General features: G+C 41.3%; 1 protein-coding gene across 2 annotated transcripts; it reads left to right on the top strand.

Annotated features, from left to right (window-relative positions):
- The first annotated feature begins 1,024 nt into the window (after positions 1 to 1,024).
- Positions 1,025 to 19,936, top strand: snx25 (sorting nexin 25). 2 transcript variants are annotated; one of them, XM_047585490.1, is made up of 22 exons: positions 1,025 to 1,266; positions 1,620 to 2,284; positions 3,510 to 3,594; positions 7,270 to 7,486; positions 8,975 to 9,147; positions 11,179 to 11,365; positions 11,832 to 11,902; positions 13,335 to 13,525; positions 13,628 to 13,759; positions 14,105 to 14,254; positions 14,352 to 14,477; positions 14,563 to 14,727; positions 15,004 to 15,135; positions 15,313 to 15,453; positions 15,934 to 16,047; positions 16,629 to 16,706; positions 17,360 to 17,443; positions 17,543 to 17,660; positions 17,762 to 17,828; positions 18,512 to 18,693; positions 18,792 to 18,892; positions 18,983 to 19,936. In XM_047585490.1, exons 2-22 carry the CDS (start codon positions 1,895 to 1,897, stop codon positions 19,046 to 19,048), a joined length of 2,970 nt encoding a protein of 989 aa, XP_047441446.1. In that variant the 5' UTR covers positions 1,025 to 1,266; positions 1,620 to 1,894; the 3' UTR covers positions 19,049 to 19,936. The 2 variants fall into 2 exon arrangements, with proteins under 2 accessions (XP_047441446.1, XP_047441445.1); XM_047585489.1 differs by having other exon boundaries at positions 1,500 to 2,284.
- The last annotated feature ends 704 nt before the right edge of the window (positions 19,937 to 20,640 follow it).

Raw genomic sequence — 20,640 nt, 5'->3', positions numbered from 1 at the left:
AGACCTGATCCACCACCCATCACACATTGGCCACTCTGTGTATCCTATTTCAGGTATTATCTCATTATTTCTGGAACATCACAGAGAAGGAGTGAGAGAGTGTGTGAGGGTAGATACTAAACGTGTTAAATGTAAAGCAGCGCGGCTCACATATTGCGAAGTGATGATTCACACTAAGTCAGTGAAAAAAAATCTCATGCATCATTTAGGTCACACTGGGATAAATATAAATACAATCTGGCAAGCAGCAATGCATGTGTGAATCTCTCTGTTAAAATCAGAAGAATGATATGGGGACATTTTTGGATTATTGCACTGAGAACTAATATTTATATAATTGCACCAGCAATTCCAAATAAAAAAAAGCTCCTTAATCTGGGTAATCCTACAAATCCATAATCAAAACAGGTTTATAATTTCATGATCTCTGGTCACAAAACATTAATAATTTTTATTATGCATAATTTTGATTATATCAGTCTCTCCAAATGTTGGGGCAGATTAACAGCATGTTATTGGCATATTGGCAAAACAGATGCCAAGGACTAAATTTGGTAAAATCAAGTATCAAGAATGATTTATTGACATTATGTGAGTACATTCTGAAATTTTGGGCGGTATCATGGCTTAAGTAGTGCAAATGTAAAAACAAAATATAGACTAAAATAAAATAAATAAATTATATATATAAAAATAGAGCTGTAAATCAGCATGGAGGGGAGATGGGAGGTCTGTGTGTCTTTGTCAATCTGGTGGATGTGGCTAAAATATAATTTGTTGTCATTGAACAAAAAAAAAATAGTTTGTATTCGCACACAATAGACCTTTGTGAAAGCCATCAACTCTATCGCCACAGAAACCAGGCATGATCCTTTATCTGGTGGGGGGTGTTTAATTGACGTAACTGGCTGCCCCGTTGGGCGGTGTTTCCCCCATTACACCCACAGTTACTCCCGAGCAAAGAACCCCGACCGTTATAACTGCTCGGATGCATAAAACAAGCGCACGCCAGTCGTTAACGCCTGCGCTGATTGGCTGACGCCCCTTCCCGTTCAGAGAGCTTGTCAGTCAGCTGGAGCTCAAGGAAAAAACAACACTTGTTGTTTTTTTTTTTATTTGATCTTGTCGATCATTCTGGAGTCGGCACGCTATGTCGCCGCATTTTCGACACTTTTAATTCGCAGTTACACGGCTTCCGGTGCGTTCTTTTACAGGCAGGAGAGCGGGAACATAGTGTTGTTTTTTCTCTCTCCCCCATATCTATAGGTGAGTAACGTTAAGCTAACGTTAGCTGATGTTGAACTGGTTACTCGAGCGAGCGCGTCGTTATTTGAGTTGCTTTGGTAGCGAAACGAGGCAGTAGTTCGAGCCTCGTTTATTTTATTTTATTTAAAGCAAAAATAACGGTAACTTATGCTTGCTGTGTAGCCTTGCTTCCTGCTAGCACCGGTTGGTTAGCAACAGTCGCTAAGCTACCCTTCCACCTATTTGTCTCCAAGGTGACGGTGGTTGTTGCTCCATCCATCCATCCATCCCACCCCATCACATCACCCCGGGGTCCCTCTCTTCTCTCTCTCTCTCTCTCTCTCTTTCTCTCCCCCCGCTGTCTGGGCGTCCAGTCACCGGTTCGAAGACGAGCCCGGTGCCGTGCCGTGCCGTGCCGTGCCGTGCCGTGGTGCTTGGAGTATCCCCGCGCGGATGACCGAGCTCCCGGGGCCAGGAGCCTTGGAACCGTAGCGCCCGTGGGTCCGCGAGGAGATGTCAGAGCGGGGATGCCTCCTCTTGGAGACAGCGTCGTAGTCGAGGGTATACACGAGTGTCCACAGTTCACGCACTGGGACTCGGCTTATAGACCGGCGGACAAGCGCTTCAGCCTGGATGGTAGGGGCGCAGCATGCCCACCCCCTCATCTACTACCACTACACCCCTGGCTGGAGGGAGTAGCAGCAGCACCGGAGGAGGAGGAGGAGGAGGAGGAGGAGGAGAAGAAGAGGGGCCCATGTCTGCCACCACCTCCTCCTCCTCCTCCATCGGCTCCTCTTTCCGCTTCGTGCCGGCTTTCTGCCTGGGCGTGGTGGCGACAGTAGTGTTTCAGCTGACCTGGGGAGGCCCGTCTCTCACCTCCTTCTTCTTGAAGCTGTTCATATATGTGTCATTCGCGCTGCTGTGCTTCCTGGCCGGGAGCTTCGTGCTTCTGGTCAGGAAGAGTCCTCTCAAAGTCAGCTGCTTTGACAGGAGCAGGAGGCAGTCAGCGGCACGGCCGGAGTTCTTCAGCAAGCTCATGGTAAGACCCTGGCATCTCCTTTGTTTTGGCTCTTTACTCACAGCCAGTGCACACACATATTATCATCCACAGAGTAACACTCAAACTCTGATTCAGGTCCTCTTAATAATATAAAGCACATCAACCTTAACACTGCAAATTAATGAATCATAACCTCACGCAGGGGTGATTCTAGGGTCAAAGTTTTAGGGGTTCTTTAATGTCAGACTACTTTGTCGCAAAGCTGTAATGTGGTTAAACAAAAATGAGAAGATGAGGTAGGAAAAACAAGTGCAAAACAAACTTAGAGATATGAAGGTCACTAAAGACAGGCTGCTCTGCCTGAGAGACAGCATCGTTCGGTCTCTCCTTTTCGACTGAACAGACGCTGCAGACTCTTAGCGAGCCTTTATTGTCCTTTATTGTATTTATACAGTGTAAAATGAGATTGGAGAGCTTCTCCTCTTCAATGCAGACACAAAGTAGATACAAAATAGTGCAAAAGAGTCCCATTTACAAGAGAGTTGAAATACCAAATACTAAAAATAGTGGAAATATATAATAAAATATAATAAGAAATGCAAAAATATGTTTTACTGTTGAAGACAGACAGACAGCAGTTGTAAAAATTTATTGCACAAGTTAAAACAGAATAAACAACAGCAGCATCAGTGTCAGAAGTACATTATAGTACTGCTTTCCACTTGTATCTAAATTAATATCTAGTGAACCACATCCTAGTTTCAATTTTGGTATCTGTCTTTGCTCCTCTCAAACGTTTCACACCCCTCATTATTTTCCTTTCAGTCGTTGTATTTCTACTCCCTTTGTGCTCCCCATCCTCTCTGTGCTGTTGTATAATGGATGAGTTATGCTCCTGGATTTAGACTCACTCACCACACACACACACATACTCACACACAAAGATGGCAATCTGTTCTTCAAGGGAAGTGGTTCTTACTCTTGTAACTGGCCGGTTTGCCCGAGCGGGCAGCCGCAGCCCAGCGGCCGGCCGCCTCTCAGCTGTGTTGTTTGTCTGCTGATGATTTATTGATGTTGACAGTGGAGGAATATTGCGTTAGTCTGGTTGACATGTTGCTTGAGCTATGACAAATTCGGGTTGCCTTGTTTGCGCAGGAGTTTAGGCTCATTAGATCCACATTTCTCTCGTCTTCTCTTTGGTGTTTTTATGTCGTCCTCCTCTGCTGTTTAAGACGAGTGATCTGATGCGCGTGTTGTTTTACAGGGCCGTTTCGTGGTGCCAGTTCAGGAGTCGAGCCAGAGCAGAAGGGTGGTGGTGTCACATAATGTGGACAAAGCCCTGAAGGAAGGTAATGAATCACCATTTACTTTAAATTGATGTAAACGCATTAGGAATTGTTGGTTTAGATTAATGTGTGAAAGTGTGCCGACATAAAAATAATACAAAAAACATACCCTGTTCTTTATGGAGCAAACCTGAAAAACATTATCTATCAGCCAATCAGGATACTTAAACTGGGGCACATGACCGTCAAATATGATCTTTATGCTTTAGAAATCTTTACATTTTCTACTCACATCATAACATTTATTATCATTACTTTTAGAGTTGAATGAGTCACTAAAGCTACATCTGCATCCACGTCTGACGTTTTATTTATTTATTTGAGTGAATTTTTCATTCTAATTATAAATTATGTAACAGCCTCTGAAATTCCTCTGTGCCCTAAAAAATGTTGTAATGTATTTTTGGTGCCATGTAGCATGAAATATGTGCATAAATTTTAGTTGCAGCTAAGCTCATGAAGTCTTAACACAATATTCAGCATACATAATCATAACGATAATAATGCAAAACAAAATGACAAAATACATAATAGTCAGTATACCAAGAATACATAATATACAATTGTCAATGTGCATAACGATATATAGTTTGAAAATAAGTCATCATATCAGAATATTTGTAACATTACCTTTTGGTCACTTTCTTTTGTTGATGAAATTACAAGTATATAAATATGTGAATTAAAATTATTATATTTCATGATGTGAAATTTTTGGTACTGAAGAGTTCTAGGGAATAGTAGTGATTTCACACCAACAAATCTACATTTACACAGATTCAAAAGTGTCCACTTCATTCATTGAATATTTTTCTTTTTTTTTTTTTAATTAATTAATTTAATTTTTGTTTTTAAATTGCTGACTGATGGAGCTCTGTTGCAGTAACTTACCATGACCTGCCACAGATCCCCATTAGACCAATAGAAGGGCCTTCTCAAGTGACACTCACACCCAGACATGATGCACAGACCCTGGATCAGTTCGTGTGTCTGCCAAGTAACAGATGGCCCCAGGATTTACACCGTGGAAGTGTTTGCACATGCTCTCACATGTTATGAAAAGATCCTTTGGTCGTACTGTGACACGCGTTCATGATGACATTATTAGGTTCTCAGTCAGACCTGCTGCGCGCTCATGATTCGATATGTCAGTGTTTCTGCTCAGATCTTTGAGCCGAGAGTCATTATAGCTGCTTGTTGCAGCTCAGAATATCATATTAAAACAAATACAAAGCCGCCTAGAATCCCGTTTAACTGTGTCTGTTATTTTATTCCTGGTTTTCACTGTAAATCTTAGTCATAGATATGCAGGTCAAGTTCAGTGGAAATTTAGAGAAGTAACTTGTGCAAGATTTTTCTCGTGTCAGCACACTAGCCTTTCCACCGTCCTTGAGGAGCACTTCATCCGTTTTCTAAATCCTTAATTGTGTTTAGACCCACGGTGACTGAAGGCCACACACCAGTCAGTTATGAGACTCATGAGAACACATTTCACTACTACAGGCTTTTAAGGAAACGAAACAAGGCTCAGATTATCCTACAAAAACCTGCGATGTAGAAAAGGACATATACCACACGATGTATCTGCCTTGATAGCATTTCTGATTAGTATAAGCCGGTTAACTCAGTTATTCATGAAAGAAGTAGACGTTTTTAAAGTGTGTACACATCAAAGGCTGCAGGAGGCTTCACATACTTAAGGGATCAAAAAGGACGCCTTGAGTTCATCCACATCTTTATTGAAAATCTTCCCAAGTCAGGATTCAAAGGGTCAGAAGTACCACATGCTGTCCTTCAAAGCAAGACCGAACTAGTGACATTGGTGTGCAGTCAGTGTTAATGTTCTTTAAAGATGAACTGTTTCGCTGTCTTACAATTTCCAGTGCTCCGTAATGGGGCCAATATTTTCACGGGTGGGGTGGGGGTAACATTTCACCAACGCAGTGTTCACTGTGCCAGTCCAACGAAATGGCTGCTCTCTTCTTTGTTATTACCTATGAAGGAAATTGCTTTCTTTATTGCTCTTTGAAGAATGCATTTCTCCTGAGGACCCACCATGAATACTTTGTTATAGACGGAGGAGGAGGAAGGAAGGAAGGAAGAACTGAAGGACAAAAGAGTTGCAAACAAGTACTAGGGCGATCAGAACGAAATGGAGGAAGTGAATGGACAAATTAGGACAAAATTTTTCAAATACTGGACAATAAACAGCGGCAGCAGCAGAATAAAGAAATGCAGAAGAAGGAGAAGAGTAGGAGCAAAAGATGAAAAACTGTTTCTGGAGCTGGATTGACATAAGTGTGAATCCAGCTTCACCCTCTGTCTATTATCTCGCTATCCCCTCATGCTTTCAGGGCATCATGGTGGCACAGTGATTAGCCCCTACAGCCCCTATTCATATGCAGCTGAGTGTTTCTGCGTGGAGTTGTGTGTTCTCTCTGTTAGTGTGGGTTTTCGAGGAACTCTAAAAAACCCAAAACACAAACCTTAAGCTGGAAACTTTGCCTTGCCAAACCCAACCAAATCGCACAGTCACATTTCTGCATGTGTTTGCGTCTCTTCTGAGTGAATTAACATTTTTAGGAAAGGTTGTCATTTCTAACCATTCGCTATGTTTCAACTTTAAATGCACAAGTGCGCACTGCTAGGAAACCACCAACCAGGTGCAGTCTGCTTGTTAAACCTTTGAATCCAGGCAGAAATAGAACAATATTCTTTAAATACGTGAACCTCAAACTCAGCAAGTATTGAGATCAAATGCTGTCACGTAGCAGGCCCCTTTTTCTCTCGTTGTTAAATCCAGAGATGAATCTTCATGTCAGTGCTAATTCCTCTGGGTCAGTTCATTGCGGAGCTATTTTTATTTACCCCACTGTGGGATGAATTAAAGGATTATGTGATGTAATAATAAGTCAAAAATGCTTGAAGCAAGGCTTGTGTTGCCATTTATATTGACGTCTGCTCAGACTTTGGGTGAAATGTATTTTGTCATTATATTGACGTACAATTCCAGTAAGAACCATGCACTGTATTTTACTAATTAATTAATTTATTAAGTAAGAGCTTCCTCGCATTGTGCAACAACAATATCCTGAAGCTCAATATCAGCAGAACTAACTAACTAACTTGTGGTGGACTTGTAAATTCTATTCAGTATAAGTGTGCGTTCTCCATTAGTCGATCATATTAATTTTTTTCCAGGTTTCCACTTACAGTCTGCCTGTAATTAACTCCTCTAACCATCGGCCCTGTGATTGGCCATTGACTTTACCACATTCAGAGCGAACAGTACAAGGTTTTCAGTGGTTGCGACGACCCTGAGCAGAAAAATGGGTACAGAAAGTAAAAATGAACAAAGGACTCGAGTATCCTTCAGCTTTCCCTCGTCTGCACCTGTGTTTTGGAGAAATGAAACTCATTGCGGTCATTTTGTCATTCAGTTGTTCAGCTGAGTGTAGAAAACAGAGCTGCAGCGGCACTTCTCGTTTCGGAGGTTAGGAACCTAAAAAGCCATCTAGTAGCAGATGACATAACAGATGGTATTGTTGCACTAAACTACTGAAATAACACTGACTGCATCTGCTCTTTTTTCTTTGCTGCAGCCTTCTATCACTGTGGGATTCAGCTCCTGCCAAAAAAAAAATCTTATCGACCAGTTGTCTCTTTGCCTCTCCGCAGTGTTCGACTACGCCTACAGAGACTACATCCTGTCCTGGTATGTTCCTTTGAGCCGCGACAAGGGCCAGTTGTACTCCATGCTGTCTGAGGACTGGTGGCAGATGATTGGGCAGCTGAGGTCCAGGCTCGCTGACATAGACCTCGTCAACGTGGTGTGTTACGACAGCATTCGGATCCTACACACACATTTCACTGACCTCAAGGCTGCGTCTGCAAGGTACACCACAACGCACGTGTGTGATTGTGACTAGATGAAGCTGCATTAGCTTTGTTCTCCCACCATATTCCTCATCAAATCCATCATGTAACACTGTATTGTGATGTTGTAATCATAAGCCTTTCACTAGAGCTTGTTTCTTTGCGCAGAGGTGTGATTTAGGGCTGGGCAGTATCCTGGTTCAGACCAAATACCGTTTTTTTTTCTCCATTATCTTTTTTTCCATATCTGATTACACAACGTTAGGAATGCTGCACCGCAAGACACTGTTTCAGACCGGACCATTTCCAATGTAGCATTTCTAAATATGCATGGTGAAGATGGAAAGGTCTGAAAAACAATACAGCAGAACGAGAAGTCTTGTGCCAAAAAAAAAGGTGCCATGTTGGCTGTTTGGGGTTTTTTTTTTTTAGGGTGACCAGACGTCCCCGATTTCTGGTCACAGTCCTCGTTTTGGATGACCTGTCCCCGGCTAAACATGTCCCCAAAAATGTCCCCAACTTTAGCTTTTTATGAATGAGAAAAAAAATTATTGCACTACAATTACATCGGTAGCCGGTTGCGCTGGTATTGACATTACAGACATAACAATTTAAATATGAATAAATATGTCAAAATAAATTAAGCCTTAATTGTACCCGTTTCTTCATTTCATCTTGATAACATTTAATTCTTTTTTTAGAATTTGTTTTTTTTTTTTTTCTTTTCATCTACGAGCTGTAAATGTCCCGGCAGTGCTAACACGGGGCCATGCAAACCCGTTACTAGTTACTAGTGTGAGGTTATTCTACAATATTTACTCATCATCACAGTAAAATAGTCCATCCTTAGTCTGTCTACTGCATTAATTCCTAAATGTTCACGTGATTATGCGTGAAAAAAAATACTTTCACATACCATGATACCATCAGAATTTAGAAAAATACCGTAATATGCATTTTTGGTCATACCACCCAGCCCTAGTATGACTCACAGTTTTTTTTTTATTATTATTATTATTATCAGGAAATATTTTCCATTTGTGATTTGTTCCTGAAAAGATTTCTCTACCCAACAGCGTCCGTACCTAGCTCTATAATTTCATGTGCACAGAGAGGGTGAAATTACTGCTGTACAGTGCAGAGTAAATTGCTTTAAAATCCTTCAGCATTGGACACACACACACACTCATAGAAAGAGCAGACAGCAGATGATTCACACATCATCTGGTTTTATTATCTTGGTAAGTCAAGCGAGACTTGATTTGATCACACTGCAGAGATGTCTGGCCTCCCTCATCTTCAATATTCAGGAACAACGTAGCAGCGGTGTGTCTTCCGTCGCATTTCAGAAGCAAAGAAGTATGAATAACGATGCCATTGTTAGTTATGTCTGTGAGGCTGTGTCTCTTAATACGAACAGACATCTAGCTCTGATAGAGTTAGTCTCCAAAGCATCTCTGTCGCTTTCCGTTTATGTCTCGCTGTCTTTTTTCGTTTGTGCATTCAGACCAGAAGAATGCGCCCGGCCGTTTCCTCTCCATCCCTGTTTAGTCAGCCCAGACTCGGAGCTGGCCTTTCTCCGGTGCGTAGCCAGGATACTGCTGCTATGTCTGCTGCCGCAGAAGGATGCCAAGTCACATACACTACGCTGCTGCCTCACAGAAGTCATCACAACTAAAGGTACCGTGTGTGTGTCTGCACTGCGCGGCAGACTGTCGGCGTTTGCGTCAGCCGGTGATCACAGACGCTGAGGTCACACACACTTTGTTTTCGCTCTGTTCGAATGATCAAAGCTTACTTTGCTTTTATTGAATCAGTTATGATGAACTGGTACATTTTTATTCTCTGAGGGATTGTTTGTATTAAAAGTAGAGCTGCCTCAGAACATTGAAATCTTTATTTTTAGTTTTACTATTTTACAAAGGTTGCGCAGTACATTCATCCCATTTTCAGCTTGTGGCATTGGTGTCATTAGTGATGGATTACTTTCTTATACAATACTGATAAATTTTCACTCCAAGTGGGAAATTAAAGCCTAGGAGGAAATGAATGGCATTCAAGTTTAATCAAACTTTTCTTAGCACATTAAGCCGTTATTCATTGAAGGCATGGCAGCAGAAAAGCACTAATGACGTGAGCTCTTCATTTAAGTCTCTCAGTCACAGTGTTGTGCAGATTAATCCTCTGTTTCATATATATATATGTGTGTATATATATATATATATATATTATGTAAAACATATAATATATATATATATATATATTATATGTAAAACATATAATATATATATATGTAACACAAGCACATTACTGCTATGTGTAGTTGACACAGATAACAACACAACGTATTTTTAATGTCGTATTTATGATACAGTAACTACACTATAATCAGCCATAGTTGTGCGATTTATGTGGACCAAATACTTATTCACTTTGAATAAATTTGCCTTCACTTTATGCTCTGACATCTGCAGTCTGTAATTAATGTGAATATTTAATTTTAAGGAAACGGTACAGCCCAAAGGCTAGCAATGTTCCAGCGAACGTTATAAATCACCCCCCGAGATCTTTGATTAAGATGCAGTCGTAAAGAACAGCTGCCTGACACTGTTTGAAAAACACACGCCTCCGCATGCAATCGCTAAATCAACAAAAACATGGGGATGACATATGCTGTTAAATTATCGAGGGTGCACAACAGCACACGCTGCCGTTCAGTCTCTAACCTGTCGGCTGGAAGACGGAAAATCCGACCGCCAGTTCCTGCTGATACGCGCTTTCAATTATGCTTTTCAGGTTAACTATTATTGAGTTTAATTCTCAAGGAGGCAGAGCATTAGCTCATTAAGACCTGAGATACCCTCTAGTGTTGCCAGTGTTTGTGTTGCATAACTTGGCAGAAGAAGTGCATTATCTTGCCATTCTGTCTCTAGGGCTGTGTTTTCCATAAATGTTTCACTCTAAATACTTTAGTAAGTTAATAATAAATCCCCTTTAGTGTGATTGTTAATTATGTGTGTTACTTAATGACTGTCACAGTCAAAAGTGTCCATTTCAACTAAGAAATATACACAGTCAACCTTATATAAGTATATATACCTTATGTTTTTCACTTTGTAATGTACCAGAGTTTGATACACACCGATCAGGCAGAACATTATGACCGCCTGTCTAATGTTGTTTAGGTCTCCCTTGTGCCTCCGAACAGTTGTGACTCATCAGAGACTGGATATGGACCTTCTCACTGTGTCCTGTGGTGTCTGGTAACAGGATGCCGTTAGTGGGGGCTGTTGGGTCCTATAGGTTGAGGGGAGGGGCCTCTGTGGACCATCCCACAGATACTTGATCTGTTTGTGAATTTGGAAACCAGGTCAACACCTTGCTCTGTTCTTCATGGGTTTTTTGTTGTTGTTGTTGTTGTTGTTTTGAGTTCCTAAACTGTTTTTGTGAGTGTACCTCATCAAGGAGTGTCATTTCTATGGGGTGGGGGTGCCTGGTTTGGTCTAGATGGGTGGTACATGTCTAAGTAACATCCACATCAGAACACTGAATTACCTCAAGATGTTCAATCTTATTAACTTGTCCTGTCAGTGGTCATAATATTGTGGCTGATCGGTGTAAGTGGTCCCATATACAAACATGACCATTCGTTCAGTTTGTTACATTTCTATACATACGTTTTTTATGTCTTTGTGTGTCTGTGCGTTCCAGTGCTGAAGCCTTTGGTAGAGGTGCTGAGCGACCCAGACTCCATCAACAGGATGTTGTTGTCTCAGCTGGAGCAGAGGGAGCAGCAGGCTGAGCAGCAGAAGAAAGCCTACACCTACGCTGCCTCCTATGAAGACTTCATCAAACTAATATCAACTTCTGCTGATGTCAATTTCCTCAAACAACTCAGGCACGAAAGCAGCGCACGAACGACACATACCTGGCCTCATTAAACCGAGGCTGCCTCGTAGCTACAGAGACTTCCCGGAAAATGGACCGCACTGTATACAAACACGTTAACCAGTCGGCGTTCACCGCTAATCTGTTTGCTACCGGGGGGTTACCATAGGAACAGACTGGTCTCTGCAGCGATGTAATAGATCTAAATGCGGGGTTCACATAATGCCGCCACATTTTCTCGTTAGTGGAAGAAATAATGGCTTAGTACTGACTTGCTGCTGATATATAATAGTAGTCCTGTGGAGACGAGCTCAGTTTTTCCTTTTTAATGGACTGCTTTTTATTGTGGGTGCTACACAAATATGGCGCATTGAATATTTTTACCACTGTGACATTTCTGTCAGTATTTAGTTTATTCAGTTTATTCATCAGAGACAGTTTAATTCATGTCTTTCCTCTTTTCCATCTCTTTATAGGTATCAAATAGTGGTAGAGATAATTCATGCCACCACAATCAGCAGCCTGCCTCAGCTCAAGAAGCAGAAAGGTAACGACAACAAAACATTTCTCCGCATGCATTTACCACAAAACGGGATTATTCACAACAGTGGAAAATGCGAGCATCTAAATTGATTATCTGTTTGTAATAGTTTGTGAAGCATCTAAATACTGGAGGACACTTCTCCATGGTTCTTATTGTTGTTGCATCAGCTCTATGTGTTCCTTGATGAGAGCCAGAGGGAAAAATGTGTGTCAGTCATAGGTTACACAGCGTGTCGACACTGAGTTCATCCTCGTGTCAAAGTAAGATAAAACGCTGATAATGAAAACTGAACCTGGAAGTCAAGGTTCAGAGCGGCCAGAAGGCTGTGAAGCTGTTCTTAGGACCGAATGTGACATGTGATGAGATATTTCCACAATAACATGCAGGTGTTTAGTCACAAAGAATATATTGGCCAATTACATTTTTGACATGTTGACGATACTAGAGGATCCATCCATCCATCCATCCATCCATCCATCCATCAAGGAGATGTGCTGTGATAGGAGGGGGTGGTGAATGACTTTATTTAATAGTCTGGGCACAGTGACTGTCAGAACAAATCATAATAGCAGTCCATCTTACAGATGACAGTACGTGTCACTAAAAGTCGAAAATATCATAGTGTTAATGGCAGAAGAAGATTAGTTATGATATCACCAGACGTCTGGATTTATCCTCTGGGGACCCTGAATGTTAAAATCCCATGGCGAGGCTTCCAGTAAACCTTAGAGCCATGTTGCTACTGTTTTAAAAAACAGCCAGACATAAAAGACATAAGAGTGCTTCCACCCATGGTTACGCTTGACTGCTTTCTTCTCCATGTTTATCTTTTAAACTATGGCCATTTCCTCACTGTTAAGTGTTCTACATTGATTTTCTGGTCATCAGCTTTGCAAATTTCTGATTAGTTACAGTTCGGTTGGCTCATGTGAACCAGTTTAAGAGAAAACGCACGTCTTAGTCACCTTGTCAGTCATTCCTACTCAGAAATAGAATCAGTATGTAATATGAAGTAAATAACATAAAACATAAAAATAAAATCAGGAGTGTTGAACTACAATCACGTATATAAAACAATCAACAACATGTGAATTTCAAGAAAACAGAAAATCCTTGTACCACAGAAATACATTTTATATTTTGTTCAGAGACAAGATCTTTGTGCTTATTTTAAGCTTAACCCATTGGCATATTTGTTTTATTAATACAAGATGATTTGATTGAATGTAAGAATATTTGGCTTCTTTCATGTAATGCTGTTTGTGTGTAGTATTGAAGGGTTTGTTTTCACTAACTGATATGCTTGGCTAGAAGTATGAATTCACAACATCAGGCTCGTTCTTGATCTTGATCGGCGTTGACAACATTCTTGTGTACCGATCTGTGACGAGGCCTTGCTTAAACTTTCCCACATCGTTCTCTCTCTCTTTCTCAGAGCGAAAAGGTAAAGAGTCGGCAGCAATGAAGGCAGACTTGCTGAGAGCCAGAGATATGAAACGATATATCAATCAGCTGACTGTTGCTAAGAAACAATGTGAGAAACGGATCCGCCTGCTCGGTGGGCCAAACTATGAGAACAGTGAGGAAGGGGGAACTGATGACAGCGACGAGCCTCAGAGTCAGAAGGTAGGACCACCGTGATGCACTTACATGACTTTGTTTGAGGGATTATTTGGGTGATAATGTGCTCCAGGCGGCCTCATGATGTGTTCTCCTCTCCCCGTGCAGATCCTCCAGTTTGATGACATCATGTGTAATCCGGGTTACAGGGAGCATTTCAGGGTTTACATGGAGAGAGTCGATAAGAGAGCTCTGATAAGCTTCTGGGAACTGGTGGAAACGCTGAAAACTGCCAACAAGGTAACATGAAAACACATTCCAGGGGGTTTAGCACAGCGCTACCACTTTAAAAGCTAGAGGTTTAAGCACATTATTATGTTTAAACATACTTCTGGGCTGCCCAGTGTTTACGGTTGCTCAAGAACTCCTGTTAGAGTTGTCAGTATATAGTATTTAGATGTTTTACAACTGCATGACAACAAATAAACGTAAATTGCACTGAGTTTGCCTTGTTTATATGTATTATGGACCACTACATTGCCGGTAAAATGTTTTTGCACAGTTGAATGATGGGTATGGTGCAGAAAGGTAGTGGCAAAATTAAACAAGTGGGTTCTCATTCGTTTGTTAATGTGTGTTTGTTAGAACGAGGTGCCCCAAATCGTTGGAGAAATCTACCAGAAGTTCTTTGTGGAGAGCAGAGAGATCCCAGTGGAGAAGTTTCTTCTCAAGGAGATCCAGCAGAGTCTGGTGGGGAACAGAGGGACGCAGGTCTTTGTTCGAATACAAGAACAGGTAAATCAATACGCACAGTTTTATCCTCACAGTTCAGAGTGTCGAGATGTTCTGCGGTGAACGTAAAGCGTTTCTTTTCCTCTCAAACATCCTCCAGGTGGCTGAGACGATGAGAGAGCGTTATTACCCCTCCTTCCTGGTTTCCGACCTCTACGATAGACTGATCAGACGAGATGAACAGCACAGCCAGTCACCGTGTAGCACAGAGGAGAAGGAGGAAGGGGTCAGACACACAGACTGATATGAGGAGCACACGTTTGTCTTTATTTTATTTTATTTTATTTACGTCGGTGTTCCTCTGTTTGTAGTGCCATGGTCTAGAGGCAGGAGAAGAGGTGGGTGATGAAGGAACCAAAGGAATCAACGAGCAAGCCAGCTATGCTGCTACTAAGCTACGCCAGCTCTACGACAAACTGGAGTACAAGCGCCAGGCACTGGGCTCCATCCAGAACGCACCCAAACCAGACAAAAAGGTAAAAACAGAAAAGCACATGTGCTAAAAACAGATAACTGCAATAGTTAGTGAAACCATATTATCACGTTGACTCTGTGGCTACGCTGAAATGTGACGCATCTGATTAGCTTGAATCATATATATATATATATATATATATATGTATATATAGAATATCCACAACACTGTGAATGAAGACGTTTCTCGAATCCAAGAGCTGGAATCTGATCATGTTTCTTTAAATATGATTTGCATGCTGATTTAAAAAAGCAATCTCTTGTGTTTGTGCTTCCAGATAGTGAGCAAACTAAAGGAAGAAATAGGAGCCATGGAGAGAGAGCACAGTGAACTTCAGCAACACATCACGAGGACTGACTGGTGGTGTGAAAACCTGGGCCACTGGAGGGCAACTATCACCACTGCAGAGGTAACAGGAGTTCATTTGTCGGAACAAAAGGCACATTCTGCTCGTGTTATTAAAAATTGATAGCTGGCTAACATGAGGTGAAAAAAAGCAAATACAACCCACTGTGCAGACACACAGCTCATGTAGAGTCACTTGTATCTTTCCCTGTGAATGTGTGTGTGTGTGTGTGTGTTTCAGGCCACGGAGGAGGGCGGTGAGACTGTAGCTTGTTACAGTGTGTGCGTTAGTCTGCTAGAAGGAGAAGAATCAACCCACAGCCGCTGGAGCGTCCAGAGGAAACTCACTGAGTTCCAGATGTTGCACCGCAAACTTACTGAGGTAGCGCCACTTAGATCGACGCCAAACCTGCGCACGCAGGGACGTTTTCTCTCTCGTGCATCAGTTCGCATGATTGTGCTGAATTACCACAAGCTGAGAAAAGTCTAACTAATGGCCTGCTGTTTTAATGCTTCACTTCTCCTCCACATGTGGGTAAATTAGTGTGTCCCTGCAGCATCATGAAGGATGTTCCCTCTACAGCTCCGCTCTGGGAAAAACTGTTTTTGATTTGATCACGGATTGAATGCGCATCTCCAAAAGCAACGACTGGAGCCAGTTTGAAGAATTTCCAAACCTTTCAATGATTTAGATTCAGTCTAATGGCAGTGAAATCTGGAGAGCTGCCTGCTTCACAATGGACCAGTAGCATTAAATATACAGTATCTGCAAAAACAAATGGCCAACGAGATACTGCATTTGCAAACATGGCCTCCTGCTGCTGTGAAATCTCCTTTTAAACTGCCTGCCTCTTCTCCCCAGTGCTTTCCGTCATTGAAGAAACTCCAGTTGCCATCACTCAGTAAACTTCCCTTCAAATCCATTGACCAGAAGTTCCTAGACAAGAGCAAAACACAGCTCAATGCCTTTCTTCAGGTAAACAAAAACAAAACAAAAAACAAGCACTACCAGTCAAATAAACCATAATACTGTGTGTTGTAATAGTTTTACAAAAATTCTTCTCTTCTTATCTTCAAGTAAACACTTGATCACTTGAACGTAACTCGAGGGCAGTGATTCAGAATATTTTGCCTGACGTAAGCCCACAGCTCCTTCAGATGAACTCATTCGACGGTTATTTAACAGAGCATATGATCATGGGACTGATCATTTTTATACAGCTGCACTGTCTTCAGGCTAGTTTCAGTTGGCCTATTATTACTGAAACCTTTAATCCACTCTTTACTTTTAGCTGTTTACCTTTAGAGTTATTTTACCATTTATCTGTGTAGCATTTATCTGCTACATATCTGTTAATGCTGTAGCTGATTTCTATATTTTCAGACTCTGCACTTTTCTCCTCCAGCTACTTCTCAGTAACTGCAAAAGTACCTTGTATGGCGCAACCCTAAAAAAAAAAAAACAGTACTCAAATCCGTGCTTACACTGCCTCCCTCTGGTGCATCATCACACCTTTTGATGACGGCCTCAACTTTGTGTGTGTGTGTGTGTTGCAGCGTCTGCTGTCAGATGAGCGATTGTGCCAGTCAGAGGCTCTCTATGCGTTCCTCAGTCCATCTCCAGAGTACCTCAAGGTAACCAGATGTCTTTTCCTCTACAGTCAATTTTTAAGAAGACTGCAAATAAATAATCCAATGTTGAATTTTAATTAAAGCGCGGATACTCCTCCTCAAAGCTAACGTCTTATGCTTTTATTCTCCCTTTAATTCATTTATTATAATGAACACTATAATGAACAATGATGAGCCTTGTTTGTTTGCTCGATTTGGGAGTTGAGTATAAGACAGACCAAAGTTGTGGGAAAAGGTTGGTCTGGTGTCGTTCTGTTTGAATTTAAACAAAATGGCTCTGATTGTTTTAAGACTACCCAACTGTGTGCAGAGTTGTTTATTTTTCTCTGTATCAGCCTGAATACATCCTATAAGAAATCCAAATTTTGTGGTTCCAGACTCTGATAGGATTCACATGAGTTGCATAGACCAGATTTTAGCTTCATTTGACACCAGCTATGTCTTTTATTGGCTCCATTACCCATGTTCACGGCTTCAAGGATAGAGTGCAGTCACTGCACTGTTCCTGTAATGAACACTCATTAGATCAATAACACCAGGAGATGTATACGTTGATGATTAACAGCGATAATTGAATGTTTCCTGATTAGGTCGTCTATTGTGTGTTGTGCATTTTATAATAATAATAATAATACATTTTTTTTTAATGTTTGAAGGTGATGTCAATTCAAAAGAAGTCGTCTTTCTCTCTCGCCTCCTTCCTGGAGAGGTTACCTGGAGATTTCTTCTCCCACACTGAGGTACACGCTTAAAGTGCACTCAAAGCTGCACTAAATTATTGACCGCTGTAGTGGGTTTGCATCGTCATTTGCATTGCGGTGTGTAATTGCTGCTCGTAGGAGGACGGTGACGATGACAGCGACCTCTCAGACTACGGCGATGAAGTCGACGGGCGGAAGGACGCTCTGGCCGAACCTTGCTTCATGCTCATAGGAGAGATCTTTGAACTCAGAGGAAGTGAGCAGCACACTGACAAAATCCTGAGTACTGACTCCGTCTAAAAGAAAGAATCTGATCAGTTTCCTTCCGTCTGTCTGTCTGTCTGTCTTCCTGCGCAGTGTTTAAGTGGGTGAGGAAGACTCTAATTGCACTAGTCCAGGTGACATTTGGACGAACTATCAACAAGTAAGTAGTAGTGAGTTGGAATTCTAGTTGAATTGTCATTCAAGTGGTGTCAGTTTTGGATGAATAACAACATGTGTAACACACACTGCGTCAGAAGCCTCACATCCAACAGCAACATTATACTGGGTGTCATAAAAAGCTCTTTAAATTCCTGGTTGGCACATCCGTCTCCAGCTATGTGGCTCTACCTTACACCTTATATCTCTACACACATGTTCATTTAGCTCTGGCAGTATTGTCCCATGTATCATGTTCTGTACAGAATAGCGAGGTCTTAATATCTGCTTCCTACTTTGGTCCCTGAATGTAATATTGCTACAACCATTGGGCGGATTAGATTAACATTTTCTACTAGTCTCTGGTGCCCAGAATATGAGTCCAAATGGGTTGAGCTGCCATGTGTTGTTGTGAGCAAAATATTTCCAACAAATATTGGAGGGGTAAGCACATTCATGTCTGACTCACAGAGAGGTTGCAAGTGTCTTTTTTTATTTAGTGCCAGCATCAGGTCGATTTCTTTGCTAAATACTTAGCTGTAATCCGATGAACTTTAGTGCTGCTTGGCCTGGTAACATGCTAATCTACCCATCTGAACTAATTAGTCACTAACGATAGCGTGCTAGCACTGTGCTTTTTTAGCATGTTAAATGAATCCTAAACATTCTCCTCTATCTGTGTTTTAGACAGATCCGGGACACTGTAAACTGGATTGTCTGTGAACAGATGTTGGTGGGCTACATCGGCGTGTTCAGAGAAACTTTCTGGCCCAATGGAAAGTTGGCGCCGCACGTGAAAGTCCGAACGGACGCTGAACGCAGCGAGACTAAGGAGAGGGCACAGCAGAAGCTACTTGACAATATTCCAGGTAGCAACACGTGGATATTAAACTTGACCTGGTTCAGTTATTTGTCCTATTACATCCCTATTACCTGCTGTGATTTTTATTTTTTTTTCCATCATCAGATGCACTAGCAAATCTAGTCGGCCAGCAGAACGCCCGCTATGGAATCATCAAGATCTTCAATGCTTTACAGGAGGCTAGTGCCAACAAACATCTTCTCTACGTAAGAACGACAAACATCATCTTTGTCACAAACCCACATCATGTAGCTACAGCCGCAAACCTAACGATTTTGTCTCACTTCCTTATGTAGGTGTTGATGGAAATGTTACTCAAGGAACTGTGTCCTGAACTCAGGGCGGAGGTGGACAGCATCTGAACACGCACACATAAAAAATGACCCACACACACACACGCGCGGTGTTCAGATGAAACTGAGGCTCCGCTCGTTCACCTGTTAGGCTCTTCTATAGCTGACCAATCAAAAAAACTGCCAAGCTAGACAGAGAGAGGGCCTTCCGGTTAAACCTCAGACAGAAAGCGGCTGTGTTGGTCGAGGCTGAGACACACGCTGATTCTGTTCTTGTGAAACGATGAAAAAGCTGAGCGGACGCTGGGCTCTAAAGGGGCCGGTGCTTGACTTTGTTGTGGTGCAGATCTAAACCAGTCTGTCTGAACAGGGAGAAACCACCTGGGAGTTTGACTTCTTCCTATCCAGACAGCAGTCTAACCAGACTGAAAAACATGTGTATTACAAAGACGTCCACATTCACAAAAGAACAAATGGTGTTTCTGACTTCATGTTTAAAAAAAAAAAAAAAAAAAAAAAAGTAGTTTATTTTTTTTTTCTTTTGTTTCAGTAGCAGTGAAATCTCAGATCTGTACTAGAACAAACTGAAATGAAATCATGTAAGTCGTGGCAGTCTAGTAAACTACCTGATTGTTGGGATATTAAATTCTAGAGCAGACGATCGCTGGATCTCGATGAAACGCGACGGAAAGACGACTGAAGTTCAGAATTTGTCGCCCTGCGTGGGCGGCCAGTGTGTGTCACTGCCCACGGACCTCTGAACATTCCTTCTACACACAACCTGAGCAACAACACTTGTGTTCTGTGATTCTTGTCAAGGCTTATAATTGTGCAATATAATGTCATGTAAAAGTCATTGTGATGATTTTATTTATGATGATTATTGATAGATTTTATTTTTACCAAAAATTGTTTAGAGACAATAAGTTTATATAAGCAATAAATTGCAAAGAAAGAGTTGTGTGGCATTTGTGTTTCTTTAAATATTTCATTGATCTCAAACTGAATCCATAAATAATAATTAACACAGATGCAAAACGTACTAAAGATGTAATTAATTTAGTGAGTTAAATGCATCTAAATATTATTTTCTAAGAAAAGGCCAATGCATAACACAAGGATAAATGAAATAAAATCTGCAATTTAAAAATACGCAATACTGCTCTTTCAAAACATGGAGGCTAATTTATATAAAAAAAAATAAATAAAGATACATTTTTCATAGCATCAGCAGTGATGAAAATATTTTTGCTGTTACATTTATTATTACAGAAGAAGGATCTACATGAACTGAAACCAAGCTTTTATTTGTTGTGGTGTGTTAAATTTCCTCTGAAAGTGTTCAGCGCTGTGGTTATTTTTACCTCCAAATAACAACAGAATAGTGTGATCATTTTTTCTTAAGACATGAATGCTACATGTGTTCCTTGCTGGGGAGGTTAACCCTGGAGGGGAAGTGGGTGTGAGCCTAGATTCCTCACCTCTCCCTCCTCATTGAGCCATGCTACACAGCTGAGCTGCTGTCTGTCAAACTAGAAGCAGTAAGGAACCAGACAGGAAGTTCATCTCTGCAACATCAAAATGAAAACATAAAACACGTCATATATTATGAATAGACAGGGATCCTGGAAAACGCACAATGAACAAGTTTAAAGCTGCAC

This window comes from Mugil cephalus, chromosome 5 (assembly GCF_022458985.1).
Source record: "Mugil cephalus isolate CIBA_MC_2020 chromosome 5, CIBA_Mcephalus_1.1, whole genome shotgun sequence".
Classification (NCBI taxonomy): domain Eukaryota; kingdom Metazoa; phylum Chordata; class Actinopteri; order Mugiliformes; family Mugilidae; genus Mugil; species Mugil cephalus.
Note: the sequence above shows the minus strand (reverse complement) of the source record. Positions and strands in the feature narration are given on the sequence as shown.

Coding starts and splice junctions, on each gene's coding strand:
- snx25 (XM_047585490.1), top strand. CDS start 1,895: ATGCCCACCCCCTCATCTACTACCACTACACCCCTGGCTGGAGGGAGT. Junction 16,048..16,628: donor AGCTCAATGCCTTTCTTCAG/GTAAACAAAAAC, acceptor TGTGTGTTGCAG/CGTCTGCTGTCAGATGAGCG. Junction 16,707..17,359: donor CATCTCCAGAGTACCTCAAG/GTAACCAGATGT, acceptor TAATGTTTGAAG/GTGATGTCAATTCAAAAGAA.